Source organism: Ovis aries, chromosome 3 (assembly GCF_016772045.2).
Source record: "Ovis aries strain OAR_USU_Benz2616 breed Rambouillet chromosome 3, ARS-UI_Ramb_v3.0, whole genome shotgun sequence".
Classification (NCBI taxonomy): Eukaryota; Metazoa; Chordata; class Mammalia; order Artiodactyla; family Bovidae; genus Ovis; species Ovis aries.
Genome location: NC_056056.1, coordinates 121,369,307 through 121,394,986, shown reverse-complemented (window position 1 = coordinate 121,394,986; position 25,680 = coordinate 121,369,307). Strand labels below are relative to the sequence as shown.

General features: G+C 35.2%; 1 protein-coding gene across 4 annotated transcripts in view; it reads right to left on the bottom strand.

Moving 5' to 3' along the window:
• Positions 1 to 25,680, bottom strand: part of LRRIQ1 (leucine rich repeats and IQ motif containing 1) — a 230,321-nt gene that overhangs the window by 80,218 nt on the left and 124,423 nt on the right. For all 4 annotated transcript variants that reach the window (XM_060413990.1, XM_012174023.3, XM_012174032.4 and 1 more), the window contains 5 exons: positions 17,310 to 17,399; positions 16,547 to 16,668; positions 15,929 to 16,024; positions 15,591 to 15,673; positions 5,410 to 5,511 (listed from right to left, as the gene is read on the bottom strand). In XM_060413990.1, coding sequence (XP_060269973.1) covers positions 5,410 to 5,511; positions 15,591 to 15,673; positions 15,929 to 16,024; positions 16,547 to 16,668; positions 17,310 to 17,399 — 493 coding nt within the window. The remainder of the gene's footprint in view (positions 1 to 5,409; positions 5,512 to 15,590; positions 15,674 to 15,928; positions 16,025 to 16,546; positions 16,669 to 17,309; positions 17,400 to 25,680) is intronic.

Sequence of the window (25,680 nt, the reverse complement as noted above, 5' to 3'; positions counted from 1 at the left end):
TACCAGGCTCCCCTGTCCATGGAATTCTCCAGGCCAGATTACTGGAGTGGGTAGCCATTCCCTTCTCCAGGAGATCTCAATCCAGAGATTAAGCCTGAGTCTTCTGCATTGTAGGCAGATTCTTTACTGTCTGAGCCACCAGGAAAGCCTAGGAAGTTTAATCAGCTTCTCTCTGGTCATGGATTGCCATTCCCCAAAATTCCACTTATCTACAGACAAATATTTTTTTAAAACTGCAGCTTGTTTTATGCTTCACTAGACTGCAATCTCTAATCACATTTTTTTTCCTGTAGAAAGTTGAAGTGATTCCAAACGTTATACTACCAAATAGTATGATAGTGCCTAAAATATATTTAGGGAGTTTTAATTATAAGCAAGTCTCTTGTTAGGAGCATACCTTCCAGGTAGTCTTTGGTTACCGGCATTAATTTGCCAGCTCTTAATACCTAATTGTGTTGGCACTATTAGCAAATACTCTATACAGCTATGGTAACACAAGACCAACAAATAAGCAATATACATAATGTGACTCTGTGCTCTAAACTGGTATTAAAAGGAGGAAAGCTTGAGAAGAAAATGCTTGTAATCATGCAGAAAATATTGTAAGAGAACATGGTTTGATTAGAAATGCTCTGGAGTAAAAATTATAGACATTAAAGTCTTTTAATGATTTCAATACTCAAAAATTTAATACAAAAATATTTGAACTTCTATGATATATAAAGACATATGGTATGTGTGAATCTTCAGTTTTAAAGAAAAATAGAAAGTATGTTAGTGATGACAGCATCAAACTGGGAATTATGAAAGTCTGACTTTAAAGTGAAGTGAAATTGTTCTAGGGATTGGAGGAACTAAGACTGAACCTGCCTCTTTTTGAAGGCTGTTGGGCCAGATCCAATTTTTTTTTTTTCCTCCCTTGCTTGACTAGCTTCCTTTCTTGGCCAAAACTGGAAGTCCAAATTTGGCATTGGCTTCAGGAGTAGCAAATTTAAGTTTTAGCAAATTAGAGCAGTAATTTAATGTATTCAATATGATTAAAATAAAATTAAAATGTCAGTTATGACTGGAAAAAGAGGGATAAATCAAACAAAAATATAGTGTTTACTTTTGGTCTGTATGGAGAGGTTCTCATCTATATGAAAATTAGAATAGGTGCTTGAAAATACTCCTAGAATCTAAAAGATTTGGTACTTAATAATGTTAGGTAATCATAATGAAACTAGATGAGATAGCAGCTAATTACAGGTCAAAAAACATATTTATCACCATTTTGACACTAAACTGTTTCTTAATTTATGTTAATGCAAGCTATAGTGAAAGTGAAAGTTATGTCATCGTGTCCAACTATTTGCAACCCCATGGACTATACAGTCCATGGAATTCTCCAGGCCAGAATACTGGAGTGGGTAGCCATTCCCTTAGAAAGGAATTTAAAAAAATTATTTTTTCCCAGAGTTTTGGTCAGTTTTTAAATTTTTTCTTAAATATTTTGATTCTAAACTTGTATACATTACAGGATAACCCAAGAATCTGTGTTCCTTAATGTTTTCATTTTGTTTGATTTTTGCTAGCTTTGTTTTGATAAAGACAAATGTCCATTTCCCTTTAGGCATATACTCTTTGTGTGATCTTGGGCAAGTTACTTATCAAACTCTCAAAACCAGTTTCCTCTCTAAAATATTGATAGTCATAACATATAAGAGCTTCTGGGAAGACTGAATCAGAGAATTTAAGTTGAACTCATAGTATAGTACCTAGTAAGAAATGTAATGGAATATTACTAATTGCAAATAAAACAAAAGAAGCCCCACACTTATCCTTTAAAAGTAACTGTTGCCAAAGATTACAAGTTTTGAGCACCCACTATGTATATATAATGTGTACTTCAAGCATTTCCCAAGTTGAACCTCATGTAATTCTCAACAACTAGAAACTGTTAGTATTTAATTTTACAAATGAAAAATAATGCTACACAGGGAAGTTAAATAATGTCCCCAGGCACACAGTCAATAAAAGGAGTAATCATGATTTAAACTGTGTTTGACTATCTATAGAATCTACACCTGTGAAAGTGAAAGGTTGAAAGTGTTAATTGTTCAGTCATGTTCAACACTTTGTGACCCCGTGGACTGTAGCCCACCAGGCTTCTCTGTCTATGGGATTCTCGAGGCAAGCATACTGGAGTGGGCTGCCATGCCCTCCTCCAGGGAATCTTTCCAATCGAAGGATCAAACCTGGGTCTCCTGTATTTTCTGCGTTGGCAGGTGGGGTGTTTACCCTCTGAGCCACTATCAAGCTATGCCTCTTTTTACACTAGAGTGTTATCAGGCTCCAAATTGAACATTCGAAACAAACAAAAAAGGAAACATGGTGGGAAATATTTAAGGCAATAATTAAGAAAGTTTTTCAAATTTTAAGGCAAGATCAGATATTGAAACCTAAGTAGAAATCATAGGTGATATAGAATAAACCAAGACAGGTACTGGACATGATATTAATATAAATAAAAATAAGCAAATAAATCAAGCAAATCAATGTTGAATCTATAAAATGCTCAGGCTCTTAGTTTCATATCATAGGAAAAACTAACTAGTATCTGACACATAGTTATTTTCAGAACAGATGTGGTTAAAAATTCTTCAACCTTTAGGTCTGAGTCAAGGGTCTAAATCTGGCAGCTAGACAAAAATTGCCAATGACTCATGAACAAAGCAAAATATAAGGACATTTCATAAAACATGGTCTGTTAATAGGATATAATTATTTACCTCATGTCATTTAATATAATGACATTTCATGTTAAATATTCCCTAAATTTAAGCATATTTTAAATCCCAGACCAATAGGATATAACTACCATCCACTCTGTCTTGCTAGTGACCTCCAGATACAGGCAACAAAAATAATCAAAGCATTTTAGTAAAATTTATAAGATGAATCATACAAACCCCACATAGGCAATATTGAAAAGTAGATACGTAGTTTTACATTTTTTTTTTTACAAAATCAGATGTTTTATAAAATATTTTATATTATAGAAAAAACTCAAATAATACTATCATCTAATTCCAACAAAGCCAATGAAATTATTCCAGTGCCAGCATGCAACTATTCCACTATTGAGAAAGTGTTCCATATAGAATCATTCAATCTACAGTAAAATTTAATTCTGATCTCCCTCACTTTTGGGGGGGGTAAGATATTCAATTAATTTTGTTTGAATTTTTTAAGGGAAAACAGCTTTTCTCATGTTTTAAAATTAGATTGTGGTGATACTTATTAGATTAAAATTATATTTCTGTTGGGTAATTGTAAATATATTGACATTTATCAAATTATATTCAGAAAGGGTGCATCTTACACTCTGTGAATTGTATCTAGGAACACCTGGTTAAAAACGCGCCCTCCAGTGGGAAGCGGTGGTTAGTCAGGTAGCTAACTTGGAAGCTGCCTGGCTTCTAACCACCCAGAAAATACTGAATGTGTGACTAGGAGGTGGGTGAGGCCAGAGCAGCAGTTAAAGATAACATGGTGTTCAATGTGGCCGGAAATGATTAAATCATCTTTGCCTCACTCTTTTCCCATTAAACAAAACAGGCAGAAATAAACATTAGGGAAAATAATTTTCTGCTACTTACATTTTTGCCAAGCCCATTCTTAAAAAAAAAAAAAAAAGCCTTAAAGTAACTATTAGTCACTAGAATATAATCCGCACACATAAAGACCATTCAGTGAAATTAATGACATGCTTCCGAATGCACTTGAGGTTTAAAAAGAAGCAAGTAAACTAAACACATTTCATACTGAGAAAAGAAAACAAAAATGCATGTCATATCAGAAAGCATATTTGGCAATGTTCCATTTTATTTCTATCACTACTATAGTACAAAAGTCAATAAATACAGTGTATACTTATATGCCATTCTTGATAGTAACATTCACCTTTCATACATCACAGAGCAGGTTGAGATAGATTCCTTCTTTCTGATTCTGAAGTACATGTTAATTTAAAGGGCAAAAATGCCCTAACTATCTTTCTTCCTAGGCATATCCTTCCTAAAGTAATGATGCTACTACTTAACAGGTAAGATCTATGGAGTTGTTATTTACTTTAGCGGAATTTCTATTCTTCCTTTCAAAAACAGTGAAGCTGGGACTGTTACAAAGAAATGAACCCAATTAAAACTGGTCTTGTTTTATATTGAAAGTATATTTTATTTCTATTAAAATACTAATCCATAAACATTTTTGAAATAATATCGATTTTTAAACATTTAATGGTTATCCCTTTTTTAATGTTTTGCTATAGGAATTTCAATTATTAAAAAAATTGGATGTTAAAACAAATTTCCTTATACCATCATCTACTGATCAAACAATTTCCATGATTTGCTATATTTGCTTTATCTATCTTTCTAGGTATATTTTTTATTACTATATGCTTAAAGGAAATCCTAGACCCTATGTCTTCTACCTCGACTTAGCAAGGTATCTCTGAATAAATATAAAATTAGTAGCTATCACAGTTTTCGTTAGTTGAGACATTACAGAATAGAAACATAAATTAAAGTGTATCTATTTTCAGTCATGCCATGATGATGCATAATTTTTAGGATTTATTTAAAACACACAGAAGATAGGGCTTCCCAGGTAGTGCCAGTGGTAAAACATTCAGAAGACAAAGTATTAAGATTTTTGAGTAGTTCACTTCCATGCAAAATATTTTGACTCTATTTTTTCCTATTAGAAATTACAATCCAAAACTATAGGTGAAAATTATTACCATTTTAATATTAAAGAAAAAGCAACAGAAAACTTGTTTTAAGTCATATTTGCTGTTCTATTATATTTAAATATTCCTGCTTAATAAGTCCATAATTGTTCTGAATGTAGAAACAGGGAATACAATCTGCCACTGCACTTATGTATGCAGGTTTTTTATCCTAGAAGTGAGTTGGACAAGCAACAAATATACTAAAACATTTGAAATTCCAGAGTTTAATTCATAACGTTTAAATGCAATTTGCATATATTGGCAGTAAGTATATTAGAATGTAATTTCAACATGTATTCACTTCAATTGATACAAGGTAACATAGTCTGTCAGTGTAAAATTTAAATAAAGTTAGTAACACTAATGATATAGCATTATAATTTTCACACATAAATACAAAGAATTTAAATTTATATATGCCACAATACAAATACTAAATGACCATGCTAATGAATCAAGATACCAAGTTAGTATTTTAGCTCCAAGAACCACGTTTTGACTTTTACTTAGTTATGTTTTATACATAAATCTTTCTATATGTACTTTAGGACTAACGAAGATGTTTAAAATTTTTCTTTAAAGACAATTTTTCATCTTTTTAATTTCTCTATATGTCTGTCATTAAATCATACCTTCAAAGAAACCGTCTCTTTGGGGCTGTGCTTTCTCTGGTGGTTTTGTAACAGAAACTTTATTTTCATTGTTTTTGAATAATGCTAGGCGCACAGTGGGATCTAGACAAAAAGAGATGAAGACAAAAGTTCAGCTCTGGTTCTTTCCGTCTCTCAAATTGCTAAACATGTTCTATATTAATATTAAAAATAATAGCCATTCTATAAAACTCTGTGAAATTATGATTTTTAAAAAATACCTTTATAATATAATAAAGTACCCAACACCTATACACTCTTGGTTAGCAGATTAAGAACTAGCCAATACTTACTACACAGGGAAGAAACACTAATAATGAGAAAAAATTGCATTTAAGTTTTCCAGTTATGCCATCAACTTTTTATTTGTGGAGTTGTTTTACTGTTTATTTTTTTAACCCCTTTGTTAAATTCCTGATATTTTCATTTGAATACATTTTTTCATGAATATAAATAGATAAAAGCTATTGTCATATGAAAAACCATATACCCTACTTTTCTCCTCTGAACTACAAGAAGGTAAGATATAGGAGATGGAAGCAAGGCAAATGAGATAAGAAACATAAAATATAATTTTCATTGGTTTTACAGATAAATGAATGATTTCTGGTTTGTGTTGATCTGTGATATTTTACATAATGAAGATGTATAAATTCTAAGTAATTTTTATAGCCAAGAGAATTCTGAATCTATTAATTTTACAAACTAAAAAATTGTAAAAGTAGGGTCCTATAGCTTTTTATTGATAATAAATGGTTCTAAGGAATGTGAAATGGGGATTTAGTGTGGTTTAATTAAGACAAAAGGTTTGTGCTTGTTGAAGAACTGTAATAAAGAGTAGAAAGTTGTACATTTAAAGTAGGTTAATATACTTTTAAAAAGATAGGTTGTATCTGACTGATATAATGTTGTATGTCAGTTATACCTCAATAAAAAAATAAATGAAGTAAGCTAACGTAAAACCACAATTCAGCAGTCTACATTTTATTGATAGCTTTATATCATCCTGCAAGAAGAGAATTTAAGAATTTTCTATAAATATCTAGTATAATAGAAGTGAATATGTTAAATGAAAAATGAGACTTAAAATATAATAAAACCCGAATTACTTATTTTAATTAAATGTTAAGATAGCATGTTTTTTCAAATGTGAATTAGAAAAGCAGAATATTTGCAGTTATTCTCAAGTATGAGTACGCTGAAGATTTCCATTAGTCTTCCAGTTATAATTTACCCTTACTAAGCATGATTCACACATTTCAGAGAGATTTTGTTTTTCAGATTAGGGAAAATATCAGTTAATATTTGGAAACATCTCATCACTGTAACTCCAGTACTCTTGCCTGGAAAATCTCATGGACAGAGGAGCCTGGTAGGCTGCAGTCCATGAGATCGCTAAGAGTCGGATACGACTTCACTTTCACTTTTCACTTTCATGCATTGGAGAAGGAAATGGCAACCCACTCCAGTGCTCTGGCCTGGAGAATCCCAGGGCCGGTGGAGCCTGGTGGGCTGCCGTCTATGGGGTCGCACAGAGTTGGACATGACTGAAGCGACTTAGCAGCAGCAGCAGCAGCAGCAGCAGCATTGTAAGCGACCAAGGTATTGTAAGAGGTGGGTGCTTCTATATGAATTCAATATGAATTATCAATAATAATAATAATAACAATATATTCAATTGAACAAGTATTATATATCACTTAAATCAGTAAACAAATACTGGTATGTTAAAAAGAGCAGTATCGGACGTCCCTGGTGGCTCAGTGGTAAAGAATCCACCTAGCGATGCAGGAGACATGGGTCCAGTCCCTAATCCCGGAAGATCCCGCATGCCACTGAGCAACTAAATCCATGTGCCACAACTACTGAGCCTGTGCCCTGGAGCCCCCGAGCTACACCCACGGAAGCCTGTGCGCTTAGAGCCCCTGCTCCCGACAAGACAGCCCCCTGCAGGGAGAAGGCTGGGCAGCGCAACAAAGGAACAGCCCCTCCCGCAACCAGAAGATGCCACACAGCCAAAAACAAATGCGTGTTTTAATAAAAGAGCATTAGTCAGTCAGGGAAGGTAGATTACTATGGGTTTACGACTGAGCAACTTCACTTTCATTTTATTCTATGATACATTATTATAACCTTTAATTTTCCTACACATTCTCCTTTCTGGCCTTTTCATTTGATGTTTGTATTTCCAGACAAGAAATATTATTATCGTACAAAACTAGGTTAGATCCAAGCTCCAATTTTTACTAGTTGTATGATTCTGGACAAATTGGTCCCACCCTCTGCTTCCTTTTTGTCCAATAATATTAATTTTGAAATATTACTGTGCAAATTAATTGTGGGCAAAGCATCAAGACATAAGTGTAGATAGGTACTCAATAAAGGGCAGCTACTAAACAGATAATTACAAAATAAAAAAATAATAACATTTCCTGAAAAAGATCTTAAATCATTACTAGAATAAGGTAGGATATAAAGGAACAGACTATTCGATCCATACTTGACTTCATTTAATTCAGTTCAGCACATGAGATCAAAACAGTGGATCTTCTCTAAGTTCTGTACTCCTTTGGGCAAATAATAAGCTCTCCATGACTTTATTTCTTCATATGTGAACCATGGATAATGACAGTACTTTCTTCACACTACTATCATGATTAAATAATTCAACACATAAAATATTTAGAAGAGTTGTCTAGTTCTATATTCTTGAGGTAAGAATAATGGAGGGAGTAGCCATTCCCTTCTTCAGAGGATCTTCCCAACCCAGGGATCAAACTTGGGTCTTCTGCACTGCAGGCAGATTCTTTACTGTCTGAGCTACCAGGGAAGCCCTAATTTACTTAATAAGATCATTTTATTCATCAATAGCACACAAGTAATACTACATTTTTCATATTTTTATTTCAAAGCATTCTGATTCCATCACCTTAAGTGGGTTTAAAATAATTCAAGTTGCAAAGGGAATAATAATAAGGAATAATGATAAGAAACCAAAAATATAGTAATTCTAGATGGGAAAAAAATCACCTGATTCTAATGGTCCCTGGAGAGACCACCATGAATGATACCATTGCTACCTTCAAAAAATACACAAGTGAGTAAGAAAGCCAGTATATAAGGATATTGTAAAGACCATTCCAAAGTCATTTAAATCTACTCCTCAGCAATCATCAATGGCAGGTCTATGTTGCTGTTTTTTAAATTTTTGTATCTCCAAGTATGATTTGCCCAATATTTGAGAAATAGGTTGTAAATACATTTTTGTCATTTATTTAGAGAAATCCATAAGTAAACTGCAGTTCATAGGATCATAAAGAGTCAGATACGACTTAGCAATTGAACAACAACAATAAGTAAGCTGAGCTTCTATTTTGTATGTGGTTCTGTGCTTGACACTTTATATCCACTACTTCATTTAAATAACAATTTTCTTTAGGCATTACAATAGCCTTAAAATTATTTCAATCTCTTGATAGATTTTATGAAATAAAATAATTTTATTTCAATCTGTAAAGATCCCGACCAATCTCTTTACAGTTTCTTTAATCCTAAACTCAGCTCACTGGTTTATCTTACTAATGACATACATGAAAATCTGAAAATCTGGTTATTATCCATTTTCTGTATGTGCCATTCAGAGCAATAGTATAAAATAAGTGTTATGTTAAGGTTGAATGACAATAGTTCATTATTTAATAATGAGTATTATTTACTAATTTAAATTCGCTTTCTCATGGTAAAGAGTCTGCCTGCAGTGCAGGAGACCAGGGTTCGATCCCTGGGTTGGGAAGATCCTCTGGAGAAGGAAATGGCAACTCACTCCAGTATCCTTGCCTGGAAAATCCATAGACAAAGGAGCCTGGCAGGCTACAGTCAATGGGGTCGCAAAGAGTTGGACACGACTGAGCGACTTCACTTTCTTTTCTTTCTTTCTCAAATATAGGTTTCCCTGGTGGTTCAGATGGTAAAGAATCTTCATGCAATTCAGGAGACCTGGGTTCAACCCGTGGGTCAGGAATATCCCCTGGAGAAGGGAATGGCTGCCCACTCTAGTATTCTTGCCTGGAGAATCCATGGCAGAGGAGCCTGCCATGGCTCCTAGACAGCAGGCTAGTCTATGGGTTTGCAGAGGTGGACACAACTGATCAACCAAGACTTTCACTTTTTCTCAAACATATATTTTAAATGACTATAAACTACACACACAGTCATACACATACACGGAGTTATATGCCTTTAGTGATGTTTAACTTACTGCTGATCTGCTTAACAGATATTTATTGAACATTTACTATAGTATTCAAATGACTATAAAATACACTAAAATACACTAAATGACTATATTATAGGGCTTCCCTCATAGCTCAGTTGGTAAAGAATCTGCCTGTAATACTGGAGACCTGGACTCAATTCCTGGGTTGGGAAGATCCCCTGGAGAAGGAAACGGCAACCCCCTCCAGTATTCTTACCTGGAGAATCCATGGCAGAGGAGCCTGCAGGCTACAGTCCAAGGGGTCGCAATAGTTGGACACGACTTAGCAACTAAACTGCCACTATGGTATTAGGTTCAGGGAACTCAGTGGGGAACAAGTGGAGACTGAGTCCTCTATGGTTTTAGTGTTCAAATAAGTTTTATTATTGTTTTATTTAGAGCACAATGAAGTCACATTTAATCAAAATTCTTTTAAGTTCCTTTTGGGAATCACTGAGGTGAACAAAATAAATCAGCAATAAACTTCACTTTGTCAGTTTTGTCTAAGCTGTTTCCTTTTGATCCTTCCTCCTTAACGTGTCTTAATTGTCTTATCATTTTTGCAACCTGATTTCTTTGCCATAGCTCATGAACGGCTTAATTCATACTAAAAAGTTGGCTTTTATTATTTTCTATATGGCTTAATTCTTGGCTATAACTAAATGGTTCCAACACAGTCTCAAGATTTTCTCTTCATTCACATGGGATCAGCAAATATTTATTGAATGCTTTCCATGTACTTGACACTGTGCTAGGCATTATCAACAGCTGCAAGATGATTCTTATTCCTAGTAATGTGTGTGTATACATGTGTGTGTGCCCAGTTGTGTCTGATTCTTTGCCACCCCATAGACTGTAGCCCACAAGGCTCCTCTGTCCTTAGTATCTCCCAGGAAAGAATATTGGAGTGGGAGCCATCTCCAGGGGAACTTCCTGACTCAGGGATTGAACCCAGGTCGCCTGCATTGCAGACAGATTCTTTACCACTGAGCCATCTGGAAAGCCCAATATCCCTAATGGGAGTTCTGTCTTTATAATGAAATTACCTTCTTTTCTTCATCTGGTTTATCTTTCTTCTAACTCTGAAATTTGATATGCATAAATATGATAAATATTGGAAAGCCATCTTATGTTTTCATCCTTACATTCTTAGCCCTTAAACTTCCCATTCGTTCTCTACTAAAATCCCTACACACAGACCTCTCCTCTTTGAAGAAAGCTCCACATCAAAACCAGTCACTCACTCTCTTTCTCCATCTGGCTCATCTCAGTTTTGCTACCAATTATGATATTTTTAGGATATTGACCCTTAGATTTTTAATAAACCAGCAACTCTCACTTCACACATGATGTTCTTCACTGCAGTACTAACCTCCAAACTCCATTGGCTATCTGCTAAATTCCTACCCAGATCACCAAATTCTGAAATCACTTTTGTCCATGACATGACAAGAGGACAAAAAAAAACAAACAAACAAACAAAAAAAAAACAACCCAGCAAACACAAGATCAGTCATCACTGGCTCACACCTAGGTCCATCATGAGGGAAAGAGCAATGACTTACTACAGATAACGATTAGAACCCAATGCTAAACTGAGTAAATCATGGTAACTCCTCACAATTTTAGATTCCGTCCTATGGCTTTCAATTAATTCCTCCTCACCCTTCTTCTACCCATCCTCTCTCTTCTGGCAGATGACCTAATTTATCCTAATGGAAGTCACCAATATTAAAAGTCCTCCGAAGGCTTCCCACACTGCTTTCCTTAGCCCCTTGTTTCTCCGTTAATCAGTAACCTGACCGGTATTTCTCTCCCATCTGCTGCTGCTGCTAAGTCACTTCAGTCATGTTTGACTCTCTGCGACCCCATAGAGGGCAACCCACCAGGCTCCCCTGTCCCTGGGATTCTCCAGGCAAGAACACTGGAGTGGGTTGCCATTTCCTTCTCCAATGCATGAAAGTAAAAAGTAAAAGTAAAGTCGCTCAGTCATGTCCGACTCTTACTGACCCCATGGACTGCAGCCCACCAGGCTCCTCTGTGCATGGGATTTCCCAGGCAATACTGGAGTAGGCTGCCATTGCCTTGCTCCTATCTGCAACTTTCTTCAAATAACTAACCCCCTACCTTTTGTCCTATGTTCACTCTCATCTTAATCAAATATTATTGACAAAACCCTTGGTTAAATAAATATATCTACAAGATACAAACAGGAAATATTTTTAAGAGCATCATCAACAACTGAGCAACTTGCTATAAGGTTTTTCACAGTATGAAATTTGGATTAATGCTTCCATGCTTCTATATTTATGCCCCACCACCTTGAGGATTACTGCTTTGTTAGACTGAAGGGATTCCACTTAATTTTCTCTTCTCTGACTGTCCCATCTGACACTCTCCCTACACCCAGGAGACCAGCATTCAATCTCTGGGTCGGGAATATCCCCTGGAGAAGAAAACGGCTATCCACTCTAGTATTCCTGCCTGGAGAATTCCATGGACAGAGGAGGCTGGAAAAAATAGATGTGATTATAAATTAATGATAATAAGTATCAGATGAAAGCTAAACAAGTACTTGGAAAAAACAAACAAACAAACAAACAAACAAATGGGGCTTCCCTGGTGGCTTAAACAGTAAAGAATCTGCTGCAATGCAGGAGATCTGGGTTTAATCCCTGAGTTGCGAATATCCCCTGAAGAAGGAAACGGCAACCCACTCCAGTCCCCTTGCCTGGAGAATTCCATAGACGGAGGAGCCTGGCGGGCTACAGTCCATGGGATCACAAGGGGTCAGACAGGACTGAGTGACTACACCCACAGAGCTGGTTAGTCTCCCGCAGTTTTATGAACAATGTTGCCCTCTGGTGGCCTGAAATTTTCAAGTTGGCAAGTTGGACATGTAAGAGATACACATATATAACTGTATATTTGAAAATTACTAGTAAATTTTAAAGTATTTAACAGAATTAAAATGTTTAACATATAATCTAAATGCATTAAGTAATAAAAGTTTAAAATTATGGCCATCAGAGTCAAATTGAAAGGGAAAGAAAGTGAATGTCAAAGAAAGTGAAATTCGCTCAGTCACGTCCGACTCTTTACTATACAGTCCATGGAGCTCTCCAGGCCAGAAAACTGGGGTGGGTAGCCTTTCCCTTTTCCAGGGGATCTTCCCAACCCAGGGATCAAACCTAGGTCTCCTACATTGCAGGCAGATTCTTTACCAGCTGAGTCACAGGGGAAGCCCAAGAATACTGGAGTGGGTAGCCTATCCTTTCTCCAGTGGATCTTCCCGACCCAGGAATCGAACTCGGGTCTCTTGCATTGCAGGCGGACTGTTTACCAACTAAACTATAAGGGAAGCCCAAATTAGTTAATAGCATGTCACAACTCATTAATTAATTGCATACAGTAATTGATTGCATTAACACTAGAAAAAATTTTATTCTATAAGAAGAAAGACTGAGTTACAGAGTCTTAAATTATTTGCTCACATATGCAAGAAGACATAAATGCTACATCATCTACCTACTAAAGATTAAAATATAATTGTACAGGATCCCACTGATGTTCTTTTTCATCTTTAATCTTACCTTGACTATATCTATTCTGGATATATGTGGTGAAGGGGGAGTAGAGAAAGAGTAAGAAGGATTTAAAGGTCATCATTTTGTTTTACACTTCAGAATGCAAATTTCTGAAAATTGGTTTCATTTCATCAATCTGATAGTGTTTTGATAAAACACTATTTTGAGAATCAAAACAAAAGCTTAATATAAAGACGCAAAACCTCACACAGTAATAAGAATGTGATTTGGCTTACAATCATGTAACTAGAGTAAATCTCTCTATAAAAATTATATGATTGCCATTTTGGATCTTTACCTAACAGGTCATGCTTAATGACCACTGGCAAAATGCTAAATTTAAGATATACCTGTTAGCTTGAATAGCTGGTTATCCTTTTTCTTTTGTTACCCTATCATGCCCCCTTGTGACAGATAAAAAGAAGTTTAACTTTTGCTTCATAATATTATGTGTAATTTTTGACCACACAATGATTTTTATTTTTATTTTTGTTCAGCATATATTCCTTATTAAAATTTTTCTAAAAATATTACCTACTATACTGATTTATTAAAAATGTACTCAACCTAAAAAAAAACTCAATTACTAGAAATAGCAAGAAAGACCTATATATTTTCAGAGTCTAACAAGACAAAATTTTCCTTAGCTTCCCTATCACAGACTATTGCAAATACTATAAATAATTTAAAAAATTAGATCTTGAACATAAATAATAAATATGTGTTGAACATTGGCTCAATCAGTTCTTAAGCTACTTTTGGTATTTGAACTTGCTCCAGGAATTTTAGTAACTTTTATTAATCTCAAAACAGTTTTTAAATGTTGCTTTTGATACTGTTGAAAGTGAGGAGAAATATCCATCAAAGCAATATAACATTATCAAACTACCCTGAATTACTGCACTGAATTCCACTTCCCTAGAACTGAAGGAGAGTCTCACTATTTTTAGGGTTTTGGGGTTATATTTCCCTGGGTAACCACCACAGAGGGTTCAGGTCACAGAGCCCGGATGGACAGGGTAGGAGTTTACAACAAAAGAGTACAGGATGCATGAAACAATCTGATCACAAAGCAAATACTGACATTTTCTCTAAAAAGGATTGATATTTTAATTCTTTAAATGTAAAAATCTTTGAGTACACACAAAAAATCACACTTATCTTAAACAGATAAAAGATAGAATTAAGATATCACTCTATAAGGCCAAAAAAGGAAAGTTGAACACTTATGAATATAAAAATGAGTCATCAGTAATTTATCAATGGCTAGTAACTGCTGTGTTAACAAATATCAGTTATTCCTCAGAAACCAACAGTATCTTGGTTATTTTGTTTCTAAAAATTATATATGTATATACACACACACATATATTTCTTAGAATTCTAGAATTGAATTGATCAAAGTAATAAATAGAAAATTAATAAAGGTAAAAATTAATCTGAGTGTTTCTTTGTATACTGGTATAAGCTAGAACTATAGGATAAATACAGACTCCTTGCTTGTCTCAGGAGTAATGGTACTTTTATGGAAACATTTCACTGACATTAAGATTTTTATAAAGAAAATTGATGAATGAGAGAAAGCAGATAGAAAAGAATGTCATGTTACTTATATTGAGCCTATGAGTCCACGAGTAAACACAAAGTTATATGAAATATACAAATAACTTAAATTGTCTTAATTATAGCTATAAATTCATTAACCACCTATTTCTTGCTCTAATATCTACAAATTACTCCACATATTAAGTAATTTTAATAAAATAACTAGAGGTGTCCAAATAAAGACAAATGACTTGAAGAGCCTGGCGAGTGGGACGGAAGAAAGATGCCTCTGAACATTTTGCAAGTTCAGCATAACCACAAAAGATATACACTGTGCTCCTTTCCCAAAGTGTCAAAGCTGATATTCATGGAACTGATAAATGCACGGAAATAGTTTATAGAATAATCAAGCCATTTAAAAGCACACAAAGGAATAAGCACGTGAAGCAGATGCTCTTTAGAACCACCATTTGCTGAGACGAACCAGCTTAGAAAGCAATTACAGCCTAATTCTCAGTGCACAATAGATAGAATAATCAATAGCAAAGCAGATAAGAAACAGGGGAAAGTAAAAATAGTATTTAAGAGTATAATAAATCATTAAATGCAATATCATAAATTTCTCTACATTTTTCTTCTTATTTTTATGTAATATTTCCTTAGTCTCATATCGGTGCATTTTATTTCTATGCTTATTAAATACAATTTGCTAAAAATAGTTTAAATGATTATATTTTCAATGTCAGATACACAGTTATTGAGCATTGATTACCCACCTAATTTTTTCCTTAATTTCTTTGATTTCATTTTCTGTGCTCTCTTCAGCATCTGCTGAGCAGTAGAAATATCCTTAAAACCCCTATTGAAAGATCAAATTTAATAAAGGCAAAAATCCTCAGACTATATTTATATTATGCATATACATATAAACATACATATCTGAATTATATCATACCAAAACAAAATTGAATTTCCGCTTAAGAATCTAAATTTAACAGAGGTATAGTTTTTTAAAAACTAATAGAGATATTCTTGAAATCTTGAAAAATACCTGTTTTGGATATTTAAAAGTATCTAAATTTCTTAATATGTTAGTGTTAAATGAACTACATACCATTCTTCTGAAATCTTTTCTTCTTTTTCAGACTTTAGCAGACTCTTTCTGCTGGTCTTTGCTTCAGTTGGTTTGGATAAAGTTCTATTTTCTGATCTAGCAATAGGACAAAAACCACACTTGACTGAATCAACACAAGTATATCAGCACTTTTTAAAACTACAAGCTGTTTATGTTGTCTCACACTTGGAAATAAAATATATTTAAGTAACAGAAAAAACGTTATCTTGTAAAGTAATAAAAGTCAGCCATTAATTTAAAATGTTTACATTTCAATTACTTGAAGCATATTTCAATCCTATTGTCGAAAGAAACAACATTGGAATTTTTATTCTAACTCTTATCTCTACCTATATAGCAGTATTTAAAAGTCCATTTGTGTACAACAGTTAATAATATTATTTCACTGACACTTTGTATTTGCTTTAATGAATGTACGTCACACATTTTTCTTACAATGAAAACTTCATAAAATCATTAAATTTTTAATGCAAATGCTCTACCATGTTCTAAGCAAGCAAATTCATACATATTTTCAAAATCTTCCTATTTTTGTAAGGAGTATAATATTTTGTCATTCATTTAAGTTTGATCCTCTAAAAGAGCAATTTAACTTACCTACTATTAAATTGTGTGTGTTCTGATGAAAGCAAATTTTCTTTCTCATTACATAGCCATGCTTGAGCTGGACGACTTGGTAAATTAAGTGAAGTATCATCATATTTTAAGATTCCAGAGAACTTTCCAGAAAAAAATGTACATACATATAAATAAATTGGAAAAATCTAACATTTATATTATATTACTTTACATGCATATTACTGAGTAGTTTAAGAAAAACATATAAAAATTAAAACTTGTAATAAAATGAAATTTATAGACTAGCCATACAAATGTCCTTTCTTGCTGTGGTGAGAGGTATGCTTTTTGTATAGTTTGCATATACAAAATGATTAATTGAAAAGATCATTAAAAAATTCAGAAAACAAAAACTTCAAAGATTATCAAATAAATAACAGATATTACAGTCTATTGACCTCTGACTGAGAATCTTCAGCTGTTGCCCTTTTAATGCATATTTTTGTATTTTTAAAGTGCTGTAAACGAGTGATTTTATGCAGCTGAAGCATATCATATTTTTTTTTTTTTGCTACTGTGAAATAAAGTGTTGAAAGAAATCCAAAATAAAGAAAAAAAATTAGGAGCAAATGAAAGAAAAGCTACATGAAAAATTACATCTGGGGATGAGGAGGAAGTCAGAGGCTTCTAAAAGTAATTGTGTTTTTCAAGTCAATAAATTGTATTATTAATCACTGCAGCATAGCATAACCTTTAGAAATGAGCAAAGATCGAGCACTAAGAGATTTCCATGACATGTTACCTTTGGCCAGTGCAGCTGGTTTGGAAGAAGCAGTGTTTGTGAAGGGAAGCGGGCGGAATCTAAAGCAAGCCATTCCTTCTCTAAGGCAGCCTGAACAAATAACATTAATGTACATAATTTAGTTTGCATAACTTTTATAAAGATTCTTTTAAACTGTCTTACACACTACCAATGTTAAGAAAGTATATCAGCATTTCTACTTGGAGGAAAATTTGCTACTTGCTCTCGTTATGAATCTGTTTAATGCAAACATTCTAAAAAAATGGGATAAAATTTTTCATCCCCAAGTAGAATAAAGTGAAACCTTGAGTACTCACATGTTCTAAAAAATGAGAAGTACAGATTGTTCAGTGTATTTAACTGTTTGAGAACAAGGACTCTGAGCCAACTCTAGATGTAACTGAAGGACATAATAGTTTAACTTTTTATTATGCAAATTATAATATTTTCCATCAAACCTCACTATTTAAAATTTATATTATTTTAACATATTAGTATCACTTTTTTGGAAAATACTATCTGTAAGTTAGCTTTTACTTAATTTTAGTTCAAAATTTCACAAATTTTCTGAATATATGGAAAAAAAGAATTTTGTGGCAATATATGGAACATGGTTCCTGATACTATATTCTCTAATTCAAAGGCTTGAATGATAAAAATATAAAATTTGAAATGATTTTAAGTCACTTCATTCTTCATCTTATAAGATTTTTATTCCATTTAGGTAATTTCCAAGTTTTTTATCTTTCTACAATGGAACTGTCCTAGTTACACTAGTATTGTACAATTTAGGATATCATTATCTAAATTTTATTTGCTTGGCTTATCTAATATGGTTTAAATAATATTCTTTGGCTCTATAATTTTTAAAAAATCTTTAAGAAAAAAGGGTGGTCAGAATACCAATGAACTTGATTTTTAAAAGTTTCTAAAATGATCAAACATATTTATGTTTTAAAAACTGGAATGACTATAAGCTAAGACTTAAATTCAGTTTTCCATTTATATAGCTTCAGTGTTTCTTGACTGTCTCTTGAAAGACCACTGGAAAGGCAAGACTAAGACATTCGGACTACAGACCAGCAGTGCAAGGGCAGACCATTGTTTATAGCATTCAGTCTTAGGAAATCTCATCAAATTTATGTTATCTGAATATCTATGTAAAAAGAACACAGTTGTGTGCCAGTACATTGTTCCACCTGCGAAGAGATTGTTAACACATATGTCACAGTTATATACTTGTTATACCTGGTTTAAGAATATATATCTGACTTAAGAGGGGCTGCTGCTGCTGCTACAAATGCAAAATTGCAAGCAGTATGCATGGCTGAGATTTTTTTAATTATTTATTTTGTATGACAATTCAAGGAAAATTTAGTTCTATCCCAGGAAAGATTAAGGTCCAAGACATATCAGTTATTGTTAAATTAATATTCTTATTCCATAAAACTGCTAAAATGAAGAGATGTGGAAACAATACGACAAAAGGCAAAATGCCAGAGGATTCTGGGATCATGGTGGGTTAGGGAGCACCAGGAACCTGTCTCCCAACCTACACAACTGAACCCGCAGAATCTGTCTAGTATAACCATTTTAGAAGCCTAGAGTCTACAGAAGGCTTGTAATGCCCTGGGGAAAATGGTTAATTTTGGTCAATGTCAACTCTTAGCACAGTAACAGCTACCTATCTTCCATTCCCCAGCCCCAAGGCAGGCGGTCGTTCATGTGTTTCAGGAGTAAGTTGCACATAGCTTGCAGTGGTCAGGGTAGACAAAGAGGATGCTGTCTTCCAAATACTGGAGATATGTGATTGACCTTTGTTTGTTGCTTCTGATCACAGAGGTACAAAGAGGTGAGTGGCCATATCATATAGATGATACCATATAGAGGTTTCTTCCTTGGAAAAGCTACATAAAGTCTAGGGAAATTTTTAGTTCTATTGATATCTAAAAGTGCAGAAAACTTTGAAAATAGCTTTTCTCATTTTTTTTAGTATAATGTGACAGACATTTTTAAGATTCTAGAATAATTTTTTAACTTTAGTCTTTTAAAAATTTTAGAGACATAAATAGAAGGTGCAATATAAAATGCTAAAGATACTTGGTAATTATATAATCTCAACCAAAAATGTTCCCAAGACTACTAATTTATACCAGTTCAAGCTTATTAATATCAAATATACACGATAGTATCTAGTATGTTGAGGAAAAAAACTCAAAACACCAGGAGGAATTGGTCATAATTATAAATATGCTACTGTTTGAAAATGTATATTAACATGTCTTTCTTACTGCTGGGCATATACAAATTTTATTTATTGCTTAAGAAAACCTTCTGCTCAGATATTCCTTAATTTACAACTGAGAATTTGGAAAGCTTTCTGTTTATTAGAAGACTAAATCAAAATTTATTTATATATTAAAAATAAAATTGTGTCTCCTGGTTTATGGGAACTGTAATAGAATTTGTATTTTGCTATTGTGTGAAAATTGTATAATCTGAATTATGCTGAATCACTTCACAGTGCTTTTCAGGTCTAATATATCCTTCTACTTTTCTGCCTATTTGTTCTATTAATTTTTGAGAGTTTGATATTGAAACTCCAACTAAAAATCTAAATTTATCTACTTTAAAAAGTAAGTGTAATATGGTAGATCAGACAGTTAAGAAACTGTCTGCAGTGCAGGAGACCCAGGTCCGATCCCTGGTTTGGGAAGATCCCCTGGAAGAAGGGAATCGTTACCCACTCCAGTATTTTTGCCTGGAGAATCCCATGGACAGAGGAGCCTGGCAGGCCACAGTCCATGGCATCACAAACAGTAGACACGACTGACCCACTAAGCAGAGCACAGCATGGATGCACACAACTTGGAAGACTCTCAAGGGAATTAAGATGAGCGAAAAAAACAATCCACAAATGTTACAAATTGCATGACTCATTTATATAACATTCTTGACATGACAACATTATAGAAATGGAGGACAGATGAATGAATGGTTGCCAACGGCAAGAGACTGGACTGGGGAGGTGGCTGAGGCTACAGGAGCAACAGGATGGATTCTCATCATGATGGAACTATTTTGTATCCTGATTGTGGTGGTGGATACATGAGTCTATACGTGATAATATCATGATAAAACTGGAGAGAATTAAACACACATGTGAGGACAAACAAAACCAGGGAAACAGAAAAACATAAAGTTGAATTCAGATAAATTTGCAATTATGCATTCACAACATTTGAATATACATACACTGGACTTTTTATCAGAGAAGAAATTTTTACCCTATAATCCAACTTTGAAAGACTATGAAATAAGGCTATCAGAAGAGCTGGGAGTCACCTTCATGCTTATTTGCATGAAGGTGAAAGTGAAACTCACTCAGTTGTGTCCCACTCTTTGCGACCCCATGGACTATACAGTCCATGGAATTCTCCAGGTCAGAATACTGAAGTGGGTAGCCTTTCCCTTCTCCAGGGGATCTTCCCAAACCTGGGATCAAACCCACTTCTCCCATATCTCAGGCAGATTCTTTACCAGCTGAGCCACAAGGGAAGCCCAAGAAGACTGAAGTAGGTAGCCTAACCCTTCTCCAGCAGATCTTTCCAACCCAGGAACTGAACTGGGGTCTCCTGCATTGCTTATTTGCATATGTATATCTAACATTTTTCATGCCAACTAGTATAATCCTTTCATTTAACATATGAAACTAGAATCAGACTTGCTCTAAGCCACGGGTTACTTAGAGTTGAACAAGTCCTACAGATTCTAAAGCAATGTCTTGATCTTGTTTTCTTTCTATAATCCCTGACTCTGAGCCCCAACAGTTTCTTCCTCTTCTACCCAAGTTGACTCATGCCATTTTCAAAATAATCCTTTCTAACACTTCTTGATAACTTTTGTTGCACCTCAGAATCCTTAAAATCCTTGGAAAGTTGGCCGATTATGAATTTCAAAACACACTTTCTAAACCCTCCCTTCCATTATCAATGTTGATACCTTTTCAATTATCTATTAGCTAACTTCAGCCATATAGCTGTGGCCCTTGAAATTCATCTGTGTAATCTTTCTGTTTTCTGAACCATTAGAGCCTGACAGTTATGTGCCTTTTTCACAAAAGCTAACTCAACAATGAGCTGATAGACTGATTTCACAACTCTCACTTCCTTCTGTCCACATGCCTAGATAAGGCAATTTGATCAGTTATGTGGCTGTCCTCAGAAAGGGATCATACCCTTGCAGCTACTTCTTATGTAATAATTATGCAAAAATACATGGAGGATGACACAGACCTATTTTGATAGCTCAGGATTTTCTCTTGATCATTCCTAGGTATGGAATATATTTCTTTCCCTAATAGGAAGTTCCAGGCCAGCTTGATCGACACATTCTTAGGGTGAAGCCTGACAAAAAGAGGCTTAGGGTATACAAAGTTAATTCTGGTTAAGTTTTATAAAAGTGCACTCGTTCCTCTTCTGAACACTTCCAGACAAAAGGTCTAGGTGTGAATAGAGAATCATTTTAATCACCACATTAAAAATGTGAAGTTATAGCTACTGAAACGGGACATACAATCCAGTTAGAATCACTTCTTAAACTAGGAGAACTACTCATATCTTTGAAAAGAAAACCTCAGATTCTGAGAGGTATAGGGAAAGGAAGGACATTAATGAACTTCTGTCCTTCAGAACTACTCTTGAAACCTCCCACCATAAGAAAAATGCCCTTGTGGGGCCCTCCCAAGCTTGTGCAAACACCTTAAATTTAACTCACAGTTGAGCCTGCCACTCCCTTCCAGGGACTACACGGTGACAGTCATTCTCCTTAAGTCTATCAGGACATCGGGTGGTGGCCCCAGATCCTGCACCAGTCCCTGCTTCCACCCCCTCATAAAACACCTCTGGATTCTTAGTCTTCCTATGGTGTGGACGAATGCCACCTGGAAGGTGTCCTGGTCATATATCACCTTCAAATGTTTAAGAAAACACCACTATGGCCTTGAAAGCATTCAAGTAGGTCTCAATTCACTGGCCAGGGTTGTTTTAGATGGCAGAATTGCCTTAGAATTCTTCGAGGGTCAAGAAAGAGTCTGTGTAATAGCTAAGACTTCCAGCTGTACCTGGAATAAAGCTGAAGTCCAATAGGAAGTTCAATGCACAAGCTTAAAGAGGAAATGCCTGGTTCAGTTCCCTTCAATCGCTCAGTCATCTCCAACTCTTTGCAAATACATGGACTGCAGCACGCCAGGCCTCCCTGTCCATCACCGACTCCCGGAGCTTGCTCAAACTCATGTCCATCAAGTCAGTAATGCCATCTAGTCATCTCACCCTCTATCGTCCCCTTCTCCTCCTGCTTTCAATCTTTCCCAGCATCAGAGTCTTTCCCAGTGACACAGTTCTTCCCATCAGGTGGCTAAAGTATTGGAGTTTCAGCTTCAGCATCAGTCCTTCTAATGAATATTCAGGACTGATTTCCTTTAGGATTGACTGGTTGGATCCCCTTGCAGTCCAAAGGACTCTCAAGAGTCTTCTCCAACACCACAGTTCAAAAGCATCAGTTTTTCAGCACTCAGCTTTCTTTATGGTCCACCTCTCACATCCATACATCACTACTGGAAAAACCATAGCTTTGACTAGACAGGCCTTTGTTGGTAAAGTAATGTCTCTGTATTTAAAATGCTGTCTAGGTTGGTCATAGCTTTTCTTCAAAGGAGCAAGTGTCTTAATTTTATGGCTGCAGTCACCATCTGTAGTGATTTTGGAGCCCCTAAAATAAAGTCTGTCACTGTTTCCATTGTTTCCCCATCTATTTGCCATGGAGTGACAGGACTGGATGCCATGATCCTCGTTTTTTAAATGTTGAGCTTTAAGCCAGCTTTTTCACTCTCCTCTTTCAACTTCATCAAGAGGCTTTTAGTTCTTCTTCACTTTCTGCCATAAAGGTGGTGTCATCCGCATATCTGAGATTACTGATATTTCTCCCGGTAATCTTGATTCCAGCTTGTGATTCATCCAGTCCAGCATTTCTCATGATGTACTCTGCATATAAGTTAAGTAAGCAGGGTGACAACATATAGTGTTGACATACTCCTTTCCCAATTTGGAACCAGTTAGTCGTTCCATGTCCAGTTCTAACTGTTGCTTCTTGACCTGCATACAGATTTCTCAGGAGGCAGGTCAGGTGGTCTGGTATTCTGATGACTTTAAGAATTTTCTGCAGTTCATTGTGATCCACACAGTCAAGGGCTTTGGCATAGTCAATAAAGCAGAGGTAGATGTTTTTTCTGGAACTCTCTTGCTTTTCCCATGATCCAACAGATGTGGGCAATTTGATCTCTGGCTCCCCTGCATTTTCTAAATCGAGCTTAAAGATCTGGAAGTTCACCGTCCATGTACTGTTGAAGCCTGGCTTGGAGAATTTTGAGCATTACTTTGCTAGTGTGTGAGATGAGTGCAATTTTGCAGTAGTTTGAGCATTCTTTGGGATTGCCTTTTTTAAGGATTGGAATGAAAACTGACCTTTTCCAGTCCTGTGGCCACTGCTGAGTTTTCCAAATTTGCTGGCATATTGAGTGCAGCACTTTCACAGCATCATCTTTCAGAATTTGAAATAGCTCAACTGGAATTCCATTACCTCCACTAGCTTTGTTCGTAGTGATGCTTCCTAAGGCCCACTTGACTTCACATTCCAGGATGTCTGGCTCTAGGTGAGTGATCACACTATCATGATTATCTGGGTCATGAAGATTTTTTTTAATATAGTTCTTCTGTATATTATTGCCACCTCTTCTTAATATTTTCTGCTTCTGTTAGGGCCATACCATTTCTGTCCTTTATTATGCCCATCTTTGCATGAAAAGTTCCCTCGGTATCTCTTATTTTTTTGAACAGATCTTTAGAGTTTCCCATTCTATTATTTTCCTCCATTTCTTTGCATTGATCACCGAGGAAGTCTTTCTTATTTTTCCTTGCTATTCTTTGGAACTCTGCATTCAAATGGGTATATCTTTCTTTTTCTCCTTTGCCTTTCACTTCTCTACTATTTCCAGATATTTGTAAGGCCTCATCAGACAACCATTTTGCCTTTTTGTATTTCTTTTTCTTGAGGATGGTATTGATCCCTGCCCCCTGGAGAATGTCACAAACCTCCATCCACAGTTCTTCAGGCACTCTGTCTAACAGATCTAATCCCTTGAATCTATGTGTTACTTCTACTGTATAATCATAAGGGATTTGATTTAAGTCATACCTGAATGGTCTAGTGGTTTTCCCACTTTCTTCAATTTAAGTCTGAATTTGGCAATAAGGAGTTTATGGTCTGAGCCACAGTCAGCTTCTGGTCTTGTTTTTGCTGATTTTATAGAGCTTCTCCATTCTTTGGCTGCAAAGAATATAATCAGTCTGATTTTGGTGTTGACCATCTGGTGATGTCCATATGTAGAGTCTTCTCTTGTGTTCTTGGAAGAGGGTGTTTGCTATGACCAGTGCATTCTCTTGCCAAAACTCTATTAATCTTTACCCTGCTTCATTCTGTACTCCAAGGCAAATTTGCCTGTTACTCCAGGTGTTTCTTGACTTCCTACTTTTGCATTTCAATCCCCTATAATGAAAAGGACATCTTTTGTGGGTGTTAGTTCTAGAAGGTCTTGTAGGTCTTCATAGAACAGTTCAATTTCAGCTTCCTCAGCATTACATCAGGGCACAGACGTGTATTACTGTTATATTGAATGGTTTGCCTTGGAAATGAACAGAGATCATTTTGTTGTTTTTGAAATTGCATCAGAGTATTGCATTTCGGACTCTCTTGTTGACTATGATGGCTACTCTATTTCTTCTGAGGGATTCTTGCCCACAGTAGTAGATATTATGGTCATCCGAGTTAAATTCACCCATTCTAGTCCATTTTAGTTCACTGATTCCTAAAATGTCGATGTTTACTCTTGCCATCTCCTGTTTGACCAGTTCCAATTTGCCCTGATTCATGGACCTAACAATCCAGGTTCCTATCCAATATTGCTCTTATAGCATCAGACTTTTACTTCCATCATAAAAGTTACAACTGGGTAATCTTTAATGAAGCCTGGTAACCTTCACTAAATGTATAAAGAGGGTACCCTAATGAATTCTGTCTTAGCCCCTGTCAGATTATTCACAGTGGCCACTGGAGTGGCTATGTGTGAGAAAATCTGCCATATACATACTAGGGGTACATACTGTTGGGAGGGAGATAGCTTTCTTTACGTCTCTTAACACTTCTGTGTGACTTATGACATCTTTTGTTCTGGACTATCTTTCTAAAAATGTTATTATAGCTAACAGATTTGGAAAATATAGTTTCTGAGTGTCTTCTTGCAGTGCAGAGGCAAAAT